This window comes from Phoenix dactylifera, chromosome 2 (assembly GCF_009389715.1).
Source record: "Phoenix dactylifera cultivar Barhee BC4 chromosome 2, palm_55x_up_171113_PBpolish2nd_filt_p, whole genome shotgun sequence".
Lineage (NCBI taxonomy): Eukaryota > Viridiplantae > Streptophyta > Magnoliopsida > Arecales > Arecaceae > Phoenix > Phoenix dactylifera.
In genome coordinates this window covers 15,343,957-15,364,380 of record NC_052393.1, presented here as the reverse complement: position 1 = coordinate 15,364,380, position 20,424 = coordinate 15,343,957, and the positions used below count along the sequence as shown (strand labels likewise).

Sequence of the window (20,424 nt, the reverse complement as noted above, 5' to 3'; positions counted from 1 at the left end):
GAGAGAGAGAGAGAGATAGCCGCGGCGTATATGGCAGTTGCTTGAACTTGCCGAGCACCAATACAAGTCGTTTGAAGTTCTTATATATCCTTCCATATGATCTAGAGAAAATAAGCAGAGACCACATTGAATCGGACATTCATTACAGAATATATCATACCATACCATATTGATTTGGTATAATAATATGGGACAGAGAATATACTAATTCTTGGTGGTCGAATGATCTCTAACACAATAATAAAGTGGCACTGAAATGGAGCCTGGCATAAAAATGGCGTACCTCGATTTTGTTCCTACCGTAATCCATCTACGGCAGGCAAGCGGCCTCATACAAATTGTAGAGGTTGACTGCGACTCCAAACATATTGAAATTCTAGAATTTTCTCCAAATCCTACACCGTTGAATCCTTTGGGCATTTCAACGAGCATTGGTCAATAGTTTCAGGTTCACCATTGCGTCGTTGACGTACAGAGAAGCTAACGCCCGGAGTGGATAGGAAAAGGGATGTAGGGAGCCTGCCCCAAGGCAAACAAACGACCCAAGGCAAGTGGAATTTTTGAGAACCCAGGATCGGATATCACACCCATCTCCAATGGACCAAATAAAATTGTTGCTGATATTAATAATGTCCATTTTCTCCATTGAATCTTTGCATAAGAACTCTGAACCCAATCTAAGCCAACCCAATTTTAAAGTAGATTGAGTTAAAATCTGGTCAAACTGAAGCTGGATCTCGCCCAAGCAAATACCAAACTCCGTCAGCCCTGCAGCCGGCCGGCCAGCAAATTAAACAAACCGCTTCCTTCGAAATGCTGCTCTCCTGCCTCCATGTGGGAAAAAAGCCCATACCGGAGGTAATCGATTGCTCCGTCAAAGAGAATAAACCAAAAGAAGTTTTCACATTGCTCCTCGTTAATCCCTCCGCCTCACAAAAACATTCTCCCGTGATCAAAACACAACCAAGTAACCAACCGTCAGGAATGGCCGATTGATCTTCCAATATGCTAGTTTCAACAATTCTCGTTCCTTACATTTCTTCTTGGCTGCTTGGCCTGTAGTAGGTATCTGGTTCACTGCTTTAGGTATTAGTAGTAGAGCTTCCAACTTACACCAACCTTCCCCTTCCCTTTCCGCAACCAAGCAATGACTCCTCTCCTCCCCCTCCTACCATGGCTTCTTCTTCCCCTCATCTCTTCCCTCCTTCCCGCTGCCACCCCTTCCACCCTCTTCAACTTCACCTCCTTCACCCCCAACAACCCCAGCATCAACTTCTCCGGCGACGCCTACCCCTCCGGCGACAACGTCATCCAGCTCACCCGCAACCGCGCCGATGGCAACCTCAGCCAGAGCTCCGGCCACGCCGTGTACGCCAACCCGATCCAGCTCTGGGACCCCGCCACCCTCGCCATCGCCGACTTCACTACCCACTTCCAGTTCATCATCAATGCTCTCGACCCGACCAGCTATGGCGATGGCCTTTCCTTCTTCATCGCATCGGTTGGCTATGAGCTCCCGCTAAACTCCAATGGTTCATGGCTTGGCCTCTTCAACTCAACGACCAATAATTCTAGCTCGACGCAGCTCGTCGCCGTCGAGTTCGACACATACATGAACCCATGGGATCCCGACGACAACCACTTCGGCATCGACGTCAACTCCATCATCTCCAACGTAACGGTGACGTGGGGCAGCGACATCAAGGACGAGGGCACCGGATCGGCGTGGATCGGGTACAACTCGACGTCGGGCGAGCTCTTTGTGTTCCTCACCTATGGTGACGACCGCTATAATGGAACTCCGAGCCTGTCGCACCGCCTGAACCTGAGAGAGGTCCTCCCGGAGAGGGTGATCATTGGGTTCTCGGCCTCCACAGGCGGCCGGACGGAGCTCCACCAGATTATTTCTTGGGATTTCTCCTCTAGCTTTGGTAACGACCAGGAGGCACCTTCCAAGAAGAAGAGGAAGAACTTACCTTTGGTGGCGGCCGTGGTGGTGGGAGTAGGACTAATAGCTGCATGCTTTGGTTACTTACTTGCTCATAAAGAAGAAGTCGGGTGAGAAGAGAGGAAAGGAGAATGACTTGGTACTTGATGCATCAATGGAAGGTGAATTGGCTAAAGGAACTGGACCCAGGCGGTTCACTCACAAAGAACTAGTCCTAGCTACAAGAAAGTTCAGTGAGGAAGGCAAGCTTGGGCGAGGAGGTTTTGGAGGCGTCTACCTGGGACTTCTCAAGGGCAATCCATCGTCTGAGATGGTGGCCGTCAAGAGGTTCTCGAGAGGCTCGAGCCAAGGGCGGAAGGAGTACATTTCGGAGGTGACGATCATCGGCCGACTACGGCACGTACCGAAACCTTGTGAGATTGGTAGGGTGGTGCCACGACAAGGGAGAATTCCTCCTTGTTTACGAGTACATGCCCAACGGCAGCCTCGACGCCTACCTCTTCGGCAAGAAGTCCTCCTTGTCCTGGCTGGTGCGACACAGGATCGTGCTCGGCCTGGCCTCGGCATTGCTCTACCTTCATGAAGAATGGAAGCAGTGCGTGGTGCACCGAGATATCAAGGCGAGCAATGTGATGCTCGATTCAAGCTTCAATGCGAAGCTCGGCGACTTCGGGCTGGCAAGGCTGGTAGACCACGAGCTCGGCTCGCAGACGACGGTGCTGGCGGGGACGATGGGGTATCTGGCGCCCGAGTGCGTGACGACGGGCAAGGCCGGCAGGGAGTCTGATGTGTATAGCTTTGGAGTGGTGGTATTGGAGGTTGCTTGTGGGAGGAAGGCGATCGATCCCAAGGCTGGGGAGCTGGAGATGAGGCTGGTGGACTGGGTGTGGGAGCTCCATGGGAGGGGGAGGGCGGTGGAGGCTGCTGATGGGAGGCTTGAAGGGGGCTTCGATGAGGGGCATATGGAGAGGTTGATGGCGCTGGGGCTCTGGTGCGCACACCCAGACCACAAGTTCAGGCCTTCGATGCGGCAGGTGCTCCGAGTGTTGACGGCGGAGGCTCCGGTGCCGAGCCTGCCGAAACCGATGTACTATGCGCCGCCGGTGGACCTAACTAATTTTACTTACACTGGGACGGGGATCATGGGTAGTTCTAGCTCCAGCAGTCGGAGTAATGTGTCCTCGCACGCATCTTCAAGGGCTCCCCCTACCAATCCTCTCTTGAACGCATAGGAGGAGCATGGAGGAGCCATGACTTCTTTGGATAATTTGAGTTCGTTTTCGCTTTTTCTTTTCTCCTCTTCTCTTTTTTAGGTAGAAATAGTAGTTTTAGTTTGAATTGAATTGAGGAGGTGAAACTGAAACGTGAGGTGGTGGTGCCATGTTTACAAAGATTGCATGGGCCAAAGGTTTCGGGTAGCATCATTCGCACGAAAGAATGATTGATGATTGTTTTTTTGGCGACATCAACTGTAAGATTGCATATTACACTGCTCTCAAAGTATTTCAATTTTTTTCTTCCCCTATTTGCATGGATCTCGAAGTAGCCATTGCGCAATTTAATGAAAGATAGTGAATCATCCAATCCCACATTGGGACCAAATGGATAGAATACATGTATTTATGATATGTTAGTATGCTTACCTGATCATCGCTCCAAGTTAGAGGACTTGCTCATCTTTCCTTTTTTTTCTTAAAAAAAATAATTCAAAGAACAAGCCTCTATATTAATCATGTTGTTGTTGAAATTTGGCCTAAGGGTGACCATGCCGGAGGAAGCCAAGAAGACGCCAGCTGGGACAGAGGAAGCGAGCCACCTCCTGCGCTCCGGTGTACCTGCACAAAGCCTTAATCAGGGATTCCAGCGAAGGCCCTCCAATGGCTAAGTTAGCCAAATTTTTGGAGAGGTTTTTGAGTGTTTTGAATTGCTTCTCATAGCTTACCAAGAGCCTTTTCCTACCTCTTTTTATAGGGTGAGCGTTTCGGCCGTTACCTGAAATCTCGGGCCGATTTGTGATCAGCTGGCCATTAGCTTGAGGTAGCGTGAATCACGGAGATCGATCCCGCAGACGGAGGATGTGGGAGATATTTTTCCAGATTTGTTCTAAGAATCCATCACATCATTTCAAGCAGAAGTAGTTAAGGGCTCTTCAATGCGTTGCGTGTGCGCTCCCTCTCGAGGCGTTACGTGATAGTCTACCATGGGGCATGATCTGGTTGCTCAGCCGCCTGAGCAGGCCGATCAGAGCCGTTGAGGTAGGCTATATAAGGCCTTGGGGAGGAACCATTCCTTTTGTGCTGAGGATCCGCAGGATCTTTGATGGGATCAAGGTTGACTGGGCCGAGGTCGGCTTGGCCTTTGGCAGGGTCCAAGGTCGGTCTAGCTCTTAGCGGGATCGAGGTCTGGCCTGCTCGGCTCTGAGGTCTGCTCGGCCGGAATTGGATGGCTCAACGCTGGAGTAGGATGATCCATTTTGCCTCCCATCAAATCCTAATCATTATTACTGTGATTATGAATAAGCTTGCTGTAGCTATTCATAATACACGGAGTGGGGACCGGGTAAAAGAAGAATTCCCCCTCTATCGCTTGAAGCCACGGTTGGTTGACCCACCGCCCAGCTCTCAAAGCGTTCCAAATTCCATTATTTATCCGTTGGCACAGATCTGAAAGAGGCTAGCTGATGGTCCAACGGTGGATTCGTGCGGGAAAGATGCTGTCGGAGTCCTTGGATTGAGCCGCTATTTACTGGTAAAACTGGAAGCCAAACAAAGACACCTGTGCCTCTTAATTTACTCATTTACAAAGGTAACGCGCGCGTGCGCGAGGCTATTAACCGCACCATGCTCCTTCGGACAGGGCTATGAACTGCTATCCCTGTAGCCACTATTTGCAGGTACAAGGAAAACAAAGGCATTGGTAGAGTGAGGTCCTTTTGTGATCAAAGATGATGCAGGAGATATTTTGGTGGTTGGGGAGAGAAGGCTCTCCAACATCAATATTCTTATGGCAGAGCTTACAGCTATATGAGAGAGGCTTGCTTATGCAGTCTATCACCTCCAAGCTAGTAGGAGAGAGAGGATTGAGGATGAGTCCACAACACTGAGTACCGAGTTGACACAGTGATTGTATTCCAAATCTGCTTGTTCTAAGGTGTAGATGCATCAGTATCACCAAAAAAAAAAAAAAAAAAGAGTGGTTATTACCCTTCATAACTGTGCATTGTTTTTGTGCATGATTGGATGCATAACTGTGCATTACCCTTCATAACAACAAAAGGTATAGCAATTTTAGAGTGGTTATTACGGTAAAAAAAGGTGGATAAACAACCGAAGATATCAGAGCAAGGCTGAAAAAAAAAATAAAACAAAGTATCGCAAAACTCAAAGTATTTCATGGCTGATAAGTATAATACCAAGTCTTGCATCCCCAGCAAATTCCCAACATCAGTGAATCTCTAGGTCCAACTTCCAAGCAGAGACTCGAAAAAAGAAACAAATTAAAAAGACAAAAAAGTCCTGCAGATAATTATAACAACAGACACCTATGGGTTTCCAAAATTATTTCTTCCTTCCTGTACAAATTATAACATGGTGCTGCAAGTGCTTTAGCATAGAGCTTAAAAGTGCCTCCCACATGACAAAGATCCATCATCTCGTTTCAAACTCTCCAAGAAAGTTTATCAATAATAAGGTCTGAATGTGAGTTATGAAAGAACATAATAGCTAAGCTTCCAACCAAAGATTCACAGACTAGGGATTCGCTGAGACCAGCTGTGCATCCATACTATTTACTTCAGCAGCATATTAGTTGACAGCAAAAGCTTATATCTTATCAGTGAATGGAAATGTTCATTGATAAAATCAAAGTGCTACAATAGACTAAAACTTGCATCCACAGTATCCAAAATCTAAAGATAGAATGCCCTTGTACAATGGTTTGCAGGAAATGCCAGTGTGCAGGGGTTAGGGAATGGCAAGAAGTTAACACAAGTCTGACTTCAGATTTTCAGCCTGCTAATTGTTTAACTAGGAATTTAGTTTGGGACCAGAGAATCAGTGATCTGATCTGACCTCATGCTCATGCCAGCATAGATTCTGCAGCTGTTGTTAAATCTCAAAGACCAGAGAATAGCATGATTCAGAGCCCTCATTAGTTCAGTAATGATTGTTCTATTTGTTCAGTCCCGTAGCGTTCCTGGATGGAGGTAATAACTTTGCACGTTCATCCATTTGAATAAATACAATATTATAAAATTTTTACTGCATTGAAAGGCAATGTGTTGTGACTATGCTCCACATGATGTGAACAATCTTCTTCAATTTCAAAATTATTAAAACAAGAACAGAATTTCAGCTCCATCATCAGTGGTTCATCACTGAAAGGCATTGTTTCAGCACAATTTTCCTTCTCACATGGATGTCAATTCTTAGCAAGATCAAATCAAAGTCAATTATTCAGCATCTCAATTTAGTAAGGTCCAACTTTGTCTTAACGAATGTGTATATACTATAGCAGTTTGCTCAGTTGTAAATCAACATCCCCTTGATTCATCTCAGTTGTGCTATTCTATACCATCTTAACCATACCACTGCCATAACTCCACCTCCGATCCCGATAATCCCTTCTAAATGAAACACTAAAAGCATATTAACGATAATTTAAGTTTCAACTATAACCCAAAACTTAAAAAAACCTGCAATACTACTGAAACTTTTTGTTCTTAACCAAAACTGTTTTTACAACCACTATAAATTTTACAATCTCAGCCAAAACCAACTTGCAGGATCAAACATATTCTAGATATGGGCAACTTGTTAGTTTTATCTTTCTTATATTTCTTTTTTTCAAATTTTGGAAATCAATTTCTCAATATTAATCTTAGAAATTAAGAATTTGAAGTAGATATAGAAGAATTATAATGTTGGACACTGTAGGCATTTAGAGGAAAGGTAATATTTTGTCTCGGATTTGGTTAACCAGAAACCAAACAACATATTGAATAATAATCTGTTAGTTTGCTTTCAAATAATGAAATGACTGATTATATTCCTAAACATGAAACATTTTATTTTATTATTATATTTTTAACAATTATGAACTTTTTGCTTGTTTCAAAATGAAACTGCCCGGATAATACACTCAAATGTTTAAAAGTCGATACAAAAAATAAAATGATTTCTAAATTTTATCTTGACTCACTATTCTTCAATTATTTTGATTTTATATTTGGAATTTTTAGGATTTTCTGTTTTTTATCTGAAACTGCAGGATGGAGTTAAAAATTGCAAAAAGTGTCAAACAAAAACTCATTTGGCTCAGCTGAAATCAAAACCAAAATTTTGAACCTTGACAACAAAGGGAAATCCCTTCTTCGTAAACCTTGAAGATATTTTGTAACAATAATTTGTTTCCACATATCTTCATTTTCTATCAATATGATTTGTAAAATCATTTACCCATTAAGGCCAATTACATTACATAAATCAGACAATCAGCTTTGTGTTCAAGTTTTGCATATTCTAACAAAGTCAAGTGAAAAGACATCAACTCACATTATGTCTCACCCCAAATGAATGTACAGTTTAATACCTTTATTTTATTTCCCACTCTTTTCAAATATAATGCGCTTGCAATGTTCATTTAGAAGAACATAATTATGTAATTTGACTTTCATACAATCAAGTTTCTGTCAAATATCCAATACTGATTTATGAATGCCATTTATAAGAATTATAAATTCAAGGTATAGCAAACAGAAGTAAATCACCATGCATTTATAACAATCTACTTGAGCATGTAGTTTACCTTTCATAGGAATACATGGGATTTTTATAACCACCAATATTCCGTGACCTTTAAAGCAATAATTTAAAGCAATCTAGAGAATCAGCAAAATCTCCAAGACACTATAACATAATAGCTTATCCACATCATGTCTGCAAACATGCATTCAATAAAATCCCTGAAGCACTCAGCTAATGAGACACTTTATAAACATTATAGAAAGAATCTCAGAGAGCAATGGAGAGAGGCAAGTATTCAGGGACTGAGATTCTTTCCTCTGACTAAAAGTTTAATTTTATAGCAAACTTCTCAATAAATTTCGTCTTCCCTATGGCTCCTTACCAAAATATACAGCAACTGATTCAATTCTTCATGTCAAATCTTCTAATTCATGTCAATTTACAGCCAAAAGTCCATATCCTTCTTTCGCCATAACTTATGAATAACTTATTCAAAGCGGTGACTTAGACCCCTAATTTCTTCATAGGTCACTTCAGTGCAAATCTTGTACTGGTTCATGAAAAACACTCACATTCCAAGTGAAAACTCCATTTATTTATTATCATTTCCCTCATCGCAGAATCTTCTTCCTTTGTACATACATATCAAGCTTAAATTCATTTATTTTCAGAATCTCCAGCCCATGAATAGGCCTCTTCACCTCTTCTTGCTGTCACATCACCAAAGAATAATTATAATTCCTCATCATCCTGCTCCGAAATACATTTGAGCATCTGACGATCCCCAAGGCAATGCCTAATTTTCTACCAGTACCCAGAAGTTTAAGTCTGCTGCCAAACCAGAAGTGAACAGATAACCAGGGTGCACATTTTCTTCCTATCTACGTGCATCAAATATGCCACAAAATTAAGCAGATTATAGACAAGTTGTAGACTCGCTTGAGAACTGAGGACACAACTTCTTTAACTAATTTTAGCAACACCATCGACTCAAATGGTCTCTGCGATTGCTGAAGCCCGCAGTCAGCTGCTACATTCCTTGCCAATCCGTATCAACACAATTACCTGCTACCATGGGTAATCAGCTTAACACCTTACATCAATTTTGTCAGCTGATGAAGGTGGAAAATATGAAATGAAAAGGGAAATTACATGAACACCTCCTCAAAAAGGAAAGACAAACAGCAAGCAGGGAGAAAACCTGTAATTGGAAGATTGTCACTAGGATTCGTAAATTTTCCATAAAGCATTTGATTTTTGATTGTCTAACTGCAAATGATCATCCTTCATCTTTCATCTGATAAGTTTGTCAGTCAACAGGTCAGCAGCCTAAAAGTTGCAGAGTGGCCGCAAAATGTTGCCATTGAAATATCACTAAAAGATTACAACTCCTAAATTGTATGAAACAGGATAACCAAACAGGCTTGAAGCACTAGTTTGCAATTTACATCTAGAAAAGTGTATTCACAGGAGAGTAATGTGTGGATAATGCAAGAACATTTCTTTCCAAGATCTACTTACATTCAAAGGTGTTAATTAACAAAAGTTTTCAGTAGAAGTTAATTACACTAGCTCAACCATAATAATCCAGCCTTTTCCCAGCTACTTGGGGTCAACTTTATGGATCCTCATTCACCAAGGACATGCAGAAAAGGAAAAAAAATAAAATCCAATGGAATAAAGAAAATGTAAAAGTGAGTAAAAAAAAATTCAGAAATAAAACCAAACATTCTTTTATTGCAGAATCAATTTTAAACAATCATCTTAAGTTATCTCTTGGGGCAAGAACAAAGTACTAAAGTCACCCGGTCGCTCAAAAGTTCTCATGAAAGCAACAGGTTATCCAAGGTCAAAAACTGTTAGGTAGGTTTACAAGAAAAGAACTTTAAGTCTTTTCTCCCTGAACTCTCCAGGAAAAAAGGTTTGTGGAGTTCCACTCGAGGAAGAGCAAAGCAGCATACATCAGCATTGAAATTAAAAAGAAAAAGAGAGAGAGAGAAAGAAGTGTTTAGATCAAGAATGCTGTGCAGCAAGTATTCACCTATGAAACAGCTATAAAAACAGCAGCACATTTTGCTCTGTATATGGCCCAAGGAGCTGGATTAATAAATATAAGTATTCCAAATAATCGTGGATGGATGACCAATAACTATCATCATTTTTGGACCATTTTACGGGAAGATTCTAAACGATAGCAAAAAGAGGAGCAATGCATTAAATAGTTGACAGAATCTAATCAACATCAGTCATTTACCAGCTTTTAATACATATGCCCAAGAATAGGACCATCATTTTGGTCAGATAGGGGTACACAGAAAATTTATTAAAATAATGTCATCAGCAACATAGTAGAGTTGAAAATTTTTCTTGCAGTAGCCAATGTTGAAGAATTTTAAATTTCTGATCTTTCTGAACACATAATTAGCTCACAAAGTCAGATACATGGTAAGGTTCCCAGGTTCTCCTTGACCAATTCTGATAGCATGGCCCTACCTAACAGTGTGGCTGCTCTCCAAACCCAAAGCCTTCCACTTGAGTAGATATTCTGTGACCCAGAATGTCAAGACTGAGTCCTTGACAGGCCAACTCTGAAGACCATGTCATACTAGCATAGTAGTTCATCCAGACCAGATAGGCAAACCACATGGTAGAAAGTAGAAGCTTTTTTGAAAAGCACAGAGACTGTGAAGTAAGATTACATGTCCACAGCACCATGGAAAATGATATTCTGAAAAGCCAATTGCCTCTCTTACAAGGAATCTGGTCAAGGCCTACACATTGCAAAAAGAAGGAAGCAGAAGAATCTTTGACAACTTTTTTCCTTTTAACAGCATAAGTTTGGAGCAAAAGACCCGGTAGAACTGGGGCCAAAGCTTAGCTTACTTTAAGAAAAGTTGCATGCAAAAACTGAAGGATGGAGTGACAGTATATTTACATGGCCCAGTAAGCACTACCTCATGCACACGAAAAGGCAAGAGCCCTTTCAATCTACCAGGACAAAAGGAACTTTATCGATTTGAGTTGCCTCTCTACCAACAGTCCGAAGAATTCTAGTTTGGAGTAAGTTGTGCAAGAGATCCCTAACAACTCAATTGCACTAAAAGGTTCCCTCACACTCAAAATTGGAATTGAAGACCAATCTTGGCGAATTCAAAAGGAAATTGCTTCTCTTTTTGTTCAGAATTTTATACATCCATCACCTCCAAAGAGATGGAAAATTCAAAATGATGTACAATAAACACTAGAACCAATGCTCATAAAAATTGATTAACTCACCGAGCCTTCTTCCGGGACGTGAATGAAAACCCACCAGGTGGTGATGGTGAGAATTCCAAAGGGAGGTGCGGTGGCTCAGACTGGCCAGTAAGCATTCCAACTATCTCCTTGATAGACGGTCGGCGAGCTGGAGACCTCTGGAGGCACAGGAGGGCGACTGTGATGCAAAGAAGCACCTGCTCCCTGTCCACAGCTCGAAGGGATGGATCGACGAGATCAAGGAGCCTTCCTAAGTGAGCAAGGTGCCGCGCCCACGAGATCAGGTTGGCCCGCTCGAACTCGGACATGGGAGATGCTGTCACCTGCAATGGGCGCCGGCCTGATACGAGAACCAACAGAAGGACACCAAAGCTGTAGATGTCGCACTTCTCCGAGAGAGGTCCGCCACCGCCATACTCAGGGGCAACATAGCAGACAGTGCCCCTCATGCTTGGGGTGCTGCTGACCGTGCCACTCTTCGGGATATCCCCACTTGCCCAGTCCCGGCTGCTCCTCCTTCCAGTGGTCCTGATGTCCCCACTGATGCCTTCCGTCCACCAGTCCATACTGGTCCGGCTGCCCCTGCTCCAGCTCTTCTTCTTCCTCCTCTTCCTCCTGCCTGAAGGCGACGCAAGGTCCTCATCTTTCTGCCACCATTGTTGCTCTCCTTTCTCGGCATTGCTCTTGGACTTCTCAATCGCCCGCTTCTTTTGCTTGTTGGTGAGTTCCTCGCAGAACTCCTCCCGCCACCACTCCCTCGGCGGCCGGCTCTTCTCCTTCTTCTTCGACTTCTCCTCATCCAACGAAACCCACCACTCCATTCGCCGCTGCTGCTTCTTCCGCTCCGACCTCCCCCCTCCTGATGACTTCGGCAAGCAATCCTCTGCAGAAGCGGCTGAAGCTGTAATCCAGTCACTCTTAGGCCTCTCCTTCTTGATCTCCGACCGAATCCATTCCATCACATAGTCTTTGACACCGCCTCCAGACTCGGAATTTGCTCCCCCACCAGTATCCTGCCGCCACCACCAGTCCTTGCCCGCCCCGCTCTTCTTCCGGCCGCCTCTCCGGCTTCCGGAGGCTGCAGTATCCTTCCCGCTATCCACACTCATCCTATCGAATCCCCCTCCTGTCTCCGAAGTTGATTGCACTTCCAAGGCCACTGCAGTCTCCACCGGTGATTCCATGGTGAAGCCCTCATCTTCCTCTGGAGATTTCTCAGGAGCTATAACACCATTTCCACTACCATTAATTGCAAACCCTCCACATCCAATTGACTCCTCGAACCCGGTGGTCGTCGTGGTGCTCTCGGCAGTCTCTCCCATGATTGAAGCATCATCCTCGCCTCCACCCACCGCTGAGTCCTTCTTCCTATCGTTCGGAAAGGATTTAGAATCACCGGTCACGGCCTGATTCAGCTCGATCTCGACGACCACCTCATTATCGCCCAAATTGGCGGCGGCGGCGGCCGGGAGGTCGTCGGCAACGGGGGTCTTGATGCGGGCGAGGCCAAAGTCGGCGATCTTGGCGGAGAGGCGGGCATCGAGGAGGATGTTGCTGGGCTTGATGTCGCCGTGGATGACCGGGGGGTCGCACCCGGTGTGGAGAAACTGGAGGCCGCGGGCAATGTCGAGCGCCACCGAGAACCGGCGGCCCCAGTCCATGAGCTCCGGGCACCGCCGGTCGAGCAGCGCGTCCTGGAGGCTCCCGTTATGCATTAGCTCGTACACCAGGAGCACCCTCCGCCCTGTCCCCCCGACGACGGCGGAGGCCTCCACCACCACCTCCTCCTCGACGTCTGCCTCCCGCCACCGCCGCCACCACCGACGCCGGAGGCGCTTCTCGTCGGAGCTGCAGTACCCGAGGGGAGCCACCACCCATCCACGGTCCGGGGAGGGCCCCATGGCGAGCATCTTGCCAGCAAGGGCGAGCTCGTTTTGGAACTCGCGCTCCCCCTGGAGCGAGCCGGAATCCATGAGCTTGACGGCGATCTCCTCGCCGGAGGGGAGGGCGCCGCGGAACACGGGCCCGAACCCGCCCTGGCCGAGCTTGTGGGAGGGGGAGAAGGAGGCGGTGGCGCGGCGGAGCTGGGAGTAGGAGAACCGGCGGAGGGTGCTCGTCGGAGCGGGCTTCAGATCGGCGGGGACTGTGGGGGCTGCCCTGCCGCGGGCCAGGCGGCGGTAGAGGAGCACGGCGAGCACGATGGCTGTGAGTGCTGCCGCGGCGAAAACCACGGGGACCAGGATGGTGGGGCGGGGGCGGTGGTGGTAGTGGGGAAGAAGGGCCGCGGAGGGATCCGGCGGGTCCGCCGGCATCGGCGGTAGCCTGGATGGCATCGCTCCAGATACCCTCAAGGGGTAGCAGCAAATTATATAGCTCAGAAGTTAAGAGAAAAGATGAGGAAAAGGCTCTTTTCTATCACTGGCCCCTTTCCTCCTATTTAAGTCATCATTGAGAGAGAGAAGGAAGAAGCGAGCATGGGGGCTTCTTCTCTCTCCGGAAGAGAGAACCACCATTTGGGCCATTTGCCTTCGCTTCCATTTCTTTTTTTTTTAATACGATATAATAATTTTAATAAGTGATAATAATCGAATATTTAAATTATGTAAAATCGATAAATGTATAAATGTACGATTGTTTTTGGTGTGACTCCTATGATCTCACAATTAATTTAAATCAATATAAAGTTTTGTGCACGCACATTTTTTTATGTGCACGTAAATTCTTTTATTAGATGAAAAGAGGCTTTAGTATTATTTTTTTTTCTCGATCTTTTCAGGTACCTACACAGCTAAGCCACCGCATAAAGAATGGTACACCTTCCTTCACGGGTGTCGACCGTCGGATCATCCGTACTTCGCTTTGAGAGTTGTGCGGCGGCTTTGACATCCGTGCTGTCGATCATCCAACGGTGAATGGGCGCGAAGGAAGGTGTATCGTTTTTTACCGCGAAAGAGACAACCACGGCTAGAATGGGTAAGAGGGTGCTGGCTTTTGTTTGTCGTTTTATTTGGATTATTTGGAGTGGGACCGGGAGACCTCATAAATGTAACGAAGTTGGGGAGGAGGGGGTGGGTTGGAGAAAGCAGAGTCTTTTTTAAGAAGTTTTCTTTTTCAAGTAATATAAAAGTTATTACTTTCACCGAGCAAATTAAATCGTAATGAAACGCTCGTGTAGCTTATCTCCAATAATACGGATCAAAATTTCCTAATGAGTACATCATCTAAAGAGATTTACTTGTCACTTTTCTCATCACAAACATCTCAAAGGATGCATAATAACAGAAAAAAAAATAGAAGAAAAACAAAGAAAGAAGTGGGATAATAAAGAGCGCATCCAAGGTCACTTTTTTTCTTTTTCTATAAAACGATCGTTTCCACTAATCTGGCATAAGTACAGGCATACCTCGACAGGAGATGAGGACATATCCAATTAATACATATATAAGCTTTCTAGTATGCTCATGCATACCCAACAGTTCATAGACACATACTTATTACTTTATAGATACATACCTCATGCTTTATTGATACACACCTAAAATCAAGATAATATATAGTCGATCATGTTATTTTTGTTAATACATATTACATGCCTAAATAATACACAGTTTCTATACCTTCTCAAGGTCTCTAGCTATAAGCTTAATCTATTGTTCATGGTATTATCCTCAACAAGATGAGGACATTGATATTGGGAGGTGAAGGCCATTGTTGGTGACATGAAGTCCTTGAGTTCGGGTAAATTTCAGGTCTCAAAGTTTGTTAGGGAGAGGAGGACGTTGAAATAAATGAGCAGTTGGGTAGACCTTTCAACGTCGTTGAATGCACGCTGGTATGTGGAAGAAGAAAGAAAAGTGAAAGAGAGGAGAAGGAATTGGAGGACTTGGCTCTCTATAGTTATCCGTTACGTGGGTTTCATGAGAAAAGCCACGAGGGTAAATCATTGCTCAATGACATTCGTAGACTCCTGAAACAATGTGGCTTTCATCAGGCCACGTATGTTTAAAGAGAAGCAAACGGTGCCGCCGACTAGGTTGCTTCGTTTGCAGTTTACCACTCTGAAAGTTTCGTACGAATAGATTACGATGCAGTGTCGGAACTCTTATCTAGTTTTTTGTTTTCTAATTTTATTTGCCGCATCTGTGAGCCACCGTTGTAATATATATATATATATATATATGGATGCAAAGTTTTAAGAGTGGTAATTAAGGGTGGGATAGGTGGTGTACCAAGGGACCTCATCGTGGGATTCTATCCTGAGAGCACCCTTTGCCTGGGTACATGCAATAAAAACATGGAATTTGACGTGGTTTATTGGTATCAAGACAAAGAAGAGCAGGCAGACCTTGCAGTTGTAACTATTTCCAAGTAAAATATAAGTAGCATTCCATGTTTATGACGCTGATTCGCTATTTTTGACATTCATGATGCAAATATGCTCATTCAAGTGTAGTAAAATTGATTTCTTTCAAAATATTGATCCATCCTGCACTTTAAGCATTGATTGTAATCATTGTGTCCACAATTTTGCTATCATGGCAGTGTTAAATAATGTTGTTATTAATACAACTAACATTTGCACATCTTGAATTTTTTTTTTTTAATCTGGACTACTTGATCATGAAATATGTAATGTTGATAATGCTATCATTCTACTATAAAAGGTGTAGTACCATCCTGCATTTTGCTCTTACAAATCATTATATAATTATAGCATAGCAAATGCCATGAACTGCCATCCTTGCAAGGATGGCCATTTTTTAGTCCTATGCCCAAAATGGTCACACTAATCTTAAGTTCGAAAGTGAAAAGAATGAGGTCTGCATCCAATTAGTGTTAGGATTTAGTTTAGCATTCCAGCTCCTTAATTGATGAAGCGGTAAGAAAAATATGAGGAGAGACATCTCAAATATCCTAGTTAAGCTAATTAATTAGCTAAGGATAAATAAAAATGTATGATTAAAAGGAAAAATAATATTTAGCCCAGTTCCCTACTTATCCTTTTATTCCAACATCTGGTTTTTTTTGCATCATTGTTTCTCACCCCCCATCAATAGGAGATCTGTTTCTAAATCTTTTTTTTGCTCTCGCTTCCAGATGTACATCCTAGAGTTGCTAGGGCCTGCCATGGTTTAGAAATCAGAACTCAACAAACTTTGCTTCAAATACTGCGATAATGCTCTTAAATCACAAATCATATGCGTGTGTGTGTGTGTATTACTCGTGTATCTGCAAGATAAAAATTAAATTATGGCTAGTCAGGCTAAAAAATATGAGCTTCTTAACATGAAGCATATTCTATTTGAAACGCTGGAATCATTCATCAAATCATTTTGTGCTATGGTAAATTGGATGAGGTTAATGTAAACTTCAGCAATATGCCATGCTGCAAGTAATCCATTTAAAAGTTGCTTGAAAATTCACAACGAATCGTAGTATATTCGGTCCTCTCGCACGCAAGTGAATGCATCATAAATTGCTAGGCACAAGGCTCCCCGGGCAGCACGGCAACCTAGTGCATGGCTTGGGGGTCTATAAAAATCAACGGCACTCATAAACTATAGAAAACGACATGAGTTTAATGGACATTTGCCTGGATGTGTTTCTCACAACAATTTTCCTTGTCACATTAGAAAATTTTTAACCATTTCATCATCAAGATTTCAGACCACGTCATGGCAAGTACAACAACTCGCTTCAGTTCTATCCCTCCTTTGAAGGGCGGCACTACGTACCTTGATGCAGCTCATCAGCCATCCTGTCAAAACGATTAACGAGCATCGGAGCTAATATTGAAAGCTAGCATTGATGAGCAATAAGGTTGAAGCCTGCATCACCAAAATCGCAGATGCTCAGCTCCTCTCTCATCGTAAATAGCGACAGCGAGCAAACTTTTTGGCATACGTTGAGCCAGCCAGGATGGCCATCATGCCACCCATATGCACGGCATTATTATTATTATTATTTTCTAAAACAAATGATTCATACAAATTTTACATGAAACATCTAAAAAAAATTAAAATACAGTATATTTTCAAATGCACTAGTTTTGTTGGCCTCCTTGTAGATATGCATGGCCTAAAGAGCCATTCTACTATAGATCAAAGTTCAAATGTCTCGAATCAGAAGAGGCGGCGGCTGCTGCTGCGAGGATGAGAGAGCACCATGCTGACATGCCGCATCAAGGCATGTTCATAAGACATAGCTCCATCAGGTCCGGCTTAAGAACTCTAATACCTATCCTATATATATATATATATAGGATAGGTATTAGATGGCCAACTTTTCAGTAAACCCAATAGCAAGTAAACTGGTATAATAATATAGCTATCTTATAACGACAAGTAAGACCATAACATCGCATTGATAGATAGCCCTGGAATCCAACTACCAAGTCAAATATTTGGTCTTCTCAGCACGTGGCTTGTCCTCCTTGCATGCTTGGGGTCTCTCTGACTTCCAGTGATTGTTGCCGCTTTGGCGTCGGCTAGGAGGACCTCCTTCAGACTTTAGACTCGAGAATGGGAGAAGAACCATGGAGAAAGAGAGTGAAAGCGAGATCTTGGACAACATCATGTGAAACTCCACGTCCCGCCACCGGCTGTCGGCATCGCTGGCCCGTGACTTCTTTTCATCTCTCATCTGCCGATCTGCGTATATGCTCTACCTTTCTTGTTTCTTTTGCTATTATTTTAGACTCTTGGGAGTCGTGTGCAAACTATGGTAACCATGTTTTATTTTTTTGGTGGCGACTCACTACATCCAGCCGTGAGTATGTCAGAATAGTCACAATACAAACAACGCTCTAGTGCCACCAGCACGGGCTTCAAAATCCCTGATAAGACGGCCCTAGAGTGGTGTGCTATAAAAGAAGCGATCCAGTCTACCGCACTGTTCATCTTTCGAAAAACATGCGCGACTCGGAAGGAGTCCAACTCCTCTAAAAAATAATAGATATCATAAACTAGAGGATGCAAATCTGGCCTGACATGCCCACTCCGAATCCAGTCGACCACTGCAGCCAAGTCTCTCTCAAGAAGGATCCACCGAGCACTTAGGTGCACTCTAGCCTGAACGAGGCCCTCCAATGCCGCACGCAGCTTCGCTACTAGGACTGACTCATAAACCATTTTTTGTTCCGAAAAAAAAAAAAAAAGAAAACTATATATAGTTGCCTTCCTTATGTGGAATCTCTGGTTGGTGCAAATTCCATATATACCTTAGTAAGGGAAGATATTTTTTTATCTATACATCGTGTCATCTAAAAAAACCAATCCATTATATTGTGCTGCCACAACTATTTATTAGGAAATCTTCAAAACCAATTAATACATAAATATTTTTTAAGTACTCAACTTTTATTTATAACTATTTTAGGAGAATATATTTAATTTTTCTCTAAGTTTATAATAGATATAATTTTTTTAAAGTAAAAAATTTAACATTGGACGTTCTAGGCTTTGGAAGGCGAAACTAGGAGCATGTGAAACTCCGAGTTCCCCCACACTTCAGCATGTGAACTTGCTAATTTATCCTCTTTCGTTTGCGTATTGGGTATCTTAAGCACTAGAAGACGACGCAAGGTGCATTATTATATTGCTATTATGTTTCGATTAGTAGGGGTGGATTGTAAATTGTCCTCCTCTCGTTTGACGTGTGCACTTGTGTTCTACGATAAGAAGATCTTGATTCAGTTGAAATAGTAAGATATAAAATAAAACCCCTCTCCCTCTCTAATATAATCGTATCTGATGTCACACTGTCAATGCACATGTATGCCGTTTCAACTTTTCAATCTCAAATCCATTTTATAATGTTGTGGTAACGGGTGCATGAGTTGAGAACGTATTATTAATTACAAGAATACGTTTCATTCCAACCTAAAGTTGACTCATCCTCGAAGTGTAGACTAAATGTCTCATCTATGTTGTCCGACGGTAAGACTTGAGCCGGATGGGTTAGAAACGCATGAAGACTTTGGATATTGTGGAATTATTACCGGAACGATTAGAAACCGCTGAAGACCTAACCAAGTTTGACCTAACAAAGTTCGATTAAAAATCTAGGTGTAGTTTAAACTTGGAACCAACCCGCCTCTTCCCCGAAAAGAGAAAAAACATAAAAAAAACAAAAAAGAATCTAATCCAATCTAAATCCACCAAATGAGTCTAACGCCAGCAACAACATAAAAAAGCTTCCGTCCACTTACGAGAGGATTCTGACCATTCTGGTACCCATGGGGGAAGTATCGGACAGACTGGTTTGGGCTGCTATAGGTAGATCCAAGGTGAGTGCCTCGGACTTACAGGAGGCGATGGATGGGGTAGCTGCCAGGCAGATGGACAGTAGATGGATTTGGAGGATGCATGTTCATTCCCGTGTGGCTCAGTTCCTATAGAAGGTGGCATAGGAATGTCTACCTACAAGAAGCATGCTGGCGGAGAGGGTTGTTAGGATTACTCCGTGTTGTGGGTGGTGGCCGAAGGTAGAGTCCATCAGTCATGTTCTTTTAGGGTACCCGCGAGCTACATAGATCTGGAGCGGGGCTGTCGTTACCTGGCCCCAGAGCACTCGATCAGCTGATGACCTTCTACGCCAGATAAAGGAGGCGATGCAGAGCCCGAGGACGATGGAGTGGGGGATCACCTGTGCCTACTTAGCATATCATATCTGGTTGGATAGGAATGTTCAGGTTTTGGATAACCGACGGGTGCCACCGAGTAGTGTAGTAAGGAAAGCCACTCTCCAGATTGTAGAGCTCATCCTGGTCACTACGTCGATTTCATCTGGGATGGTTAGGGACACTTGCTCTGCTAATATTGTGCCTAAGTTCGTCCTTCTCTCTTGGGTGCCTCTACCCCCGGCCATTTCAAGGTGAATTTCGATGATAGTGTTGCTAGAGAGAGAGACAGAGTAGGTATGGGGTTTGTGATCAAGAGTCATAACTTACAGCTAATTGCTGTAGGAGGCCGAAGCATCGTCGCGCTGTCAGCTGCAGGGGCGGAGCTTAAGGCAACTTGGGAGGGCATATCCTTTACGAGCCGAAGGCTGAGCACGGAGCGCATCATCCTGGAAGGGGACTCAACCTCGGTGATTGATTGGATATGAAAGGAGGAGTGGAGGGAGGATGCGAGCCCTCTACTACACGACATTCGATAGATGGGAGGATGCAATACCTTTCAGGTTGTGCATGTTTACCACAAGGCAAATCGAGCCACAAATTGAGTTGCTACTTATACAGCTCAGCATTTGGAAAAGGTCCTTTAGACTTATCGAGGGGTCTCTTCTATACTACTGTGTCAAGTTCTTGCTTTATATTAGACTAGGGTGAGCAGATGGTGCATCGGAAAAAAAAGAAAAAAAAATGCCCTCTCACGTTAGTGGAGGTGGATTTGATTGGCTTATTGGGCTCCTTTCACGATGTTGCTTGGGTTCGGTGGGCTGCCCGATCCCATAAATCCTGGAGTAGCAGGATTT

General features: G+C 43.8%; 1 protein-coding gene and 1 pseudogene across 2 annotated transcripts; one reads left to right on the top strand and one right to left on the bottom strand.

Annotated features, from left to right (window-relative positions):
• The first annotated feature begins 1,147 nt into the window (after positions 1–1,147).
• LOC103708212 lies at positions 1,148–3,198 on the top strand (annotated as a pseudogene).
• Positions 3,199–7,769: 4,571 nt separating this feature from the next.
• Positions 7,770–13,469, bottom strand: LOC103708198 (receptor-like serine/threonine-protein kinase At2g45590). 2 transcript variants are annotated; one of them, XM_008793021.4, is made up of 2 exons: positions 10,969–13,469; positions 7,770–8,989 (listed from the first exon to the last, which is right to left on the bottom strand). In XM_008793021.4, exons 1-2 carry the CDS (start codon positions 13,278–13,280, stop codon positions 8,986–8,988), a joined length of 2,316 nt encoding a protein of 771 aa, XP_008791243.1. In that variant the 5' UTR covers positions 13,281–13,469; the 3' UTR covers positions 7,770–8,985. The 2 variants fall into 2 exon arrangements, with proteins under 2 accessions (XP_008791243.1, XP_026660861.1); XM_026805060.2 differs by lacking the exon at positions 7,770–8,989 and adding an exon at positions 9,942–10,463.
• Positions 13,470–20,424: the final 6,955 nt, after the last annotated feature.

Bases quoted from the DNA above. Each gene is read 5' to 3' on its own strand.
- LOC103708198 (XM_026805060.2), bottom strand. From the start codon at position 13,280: ATGCCATCCAGGCTACCGCCGATGCCGGCGGACCCGCCGGATCCCTCC.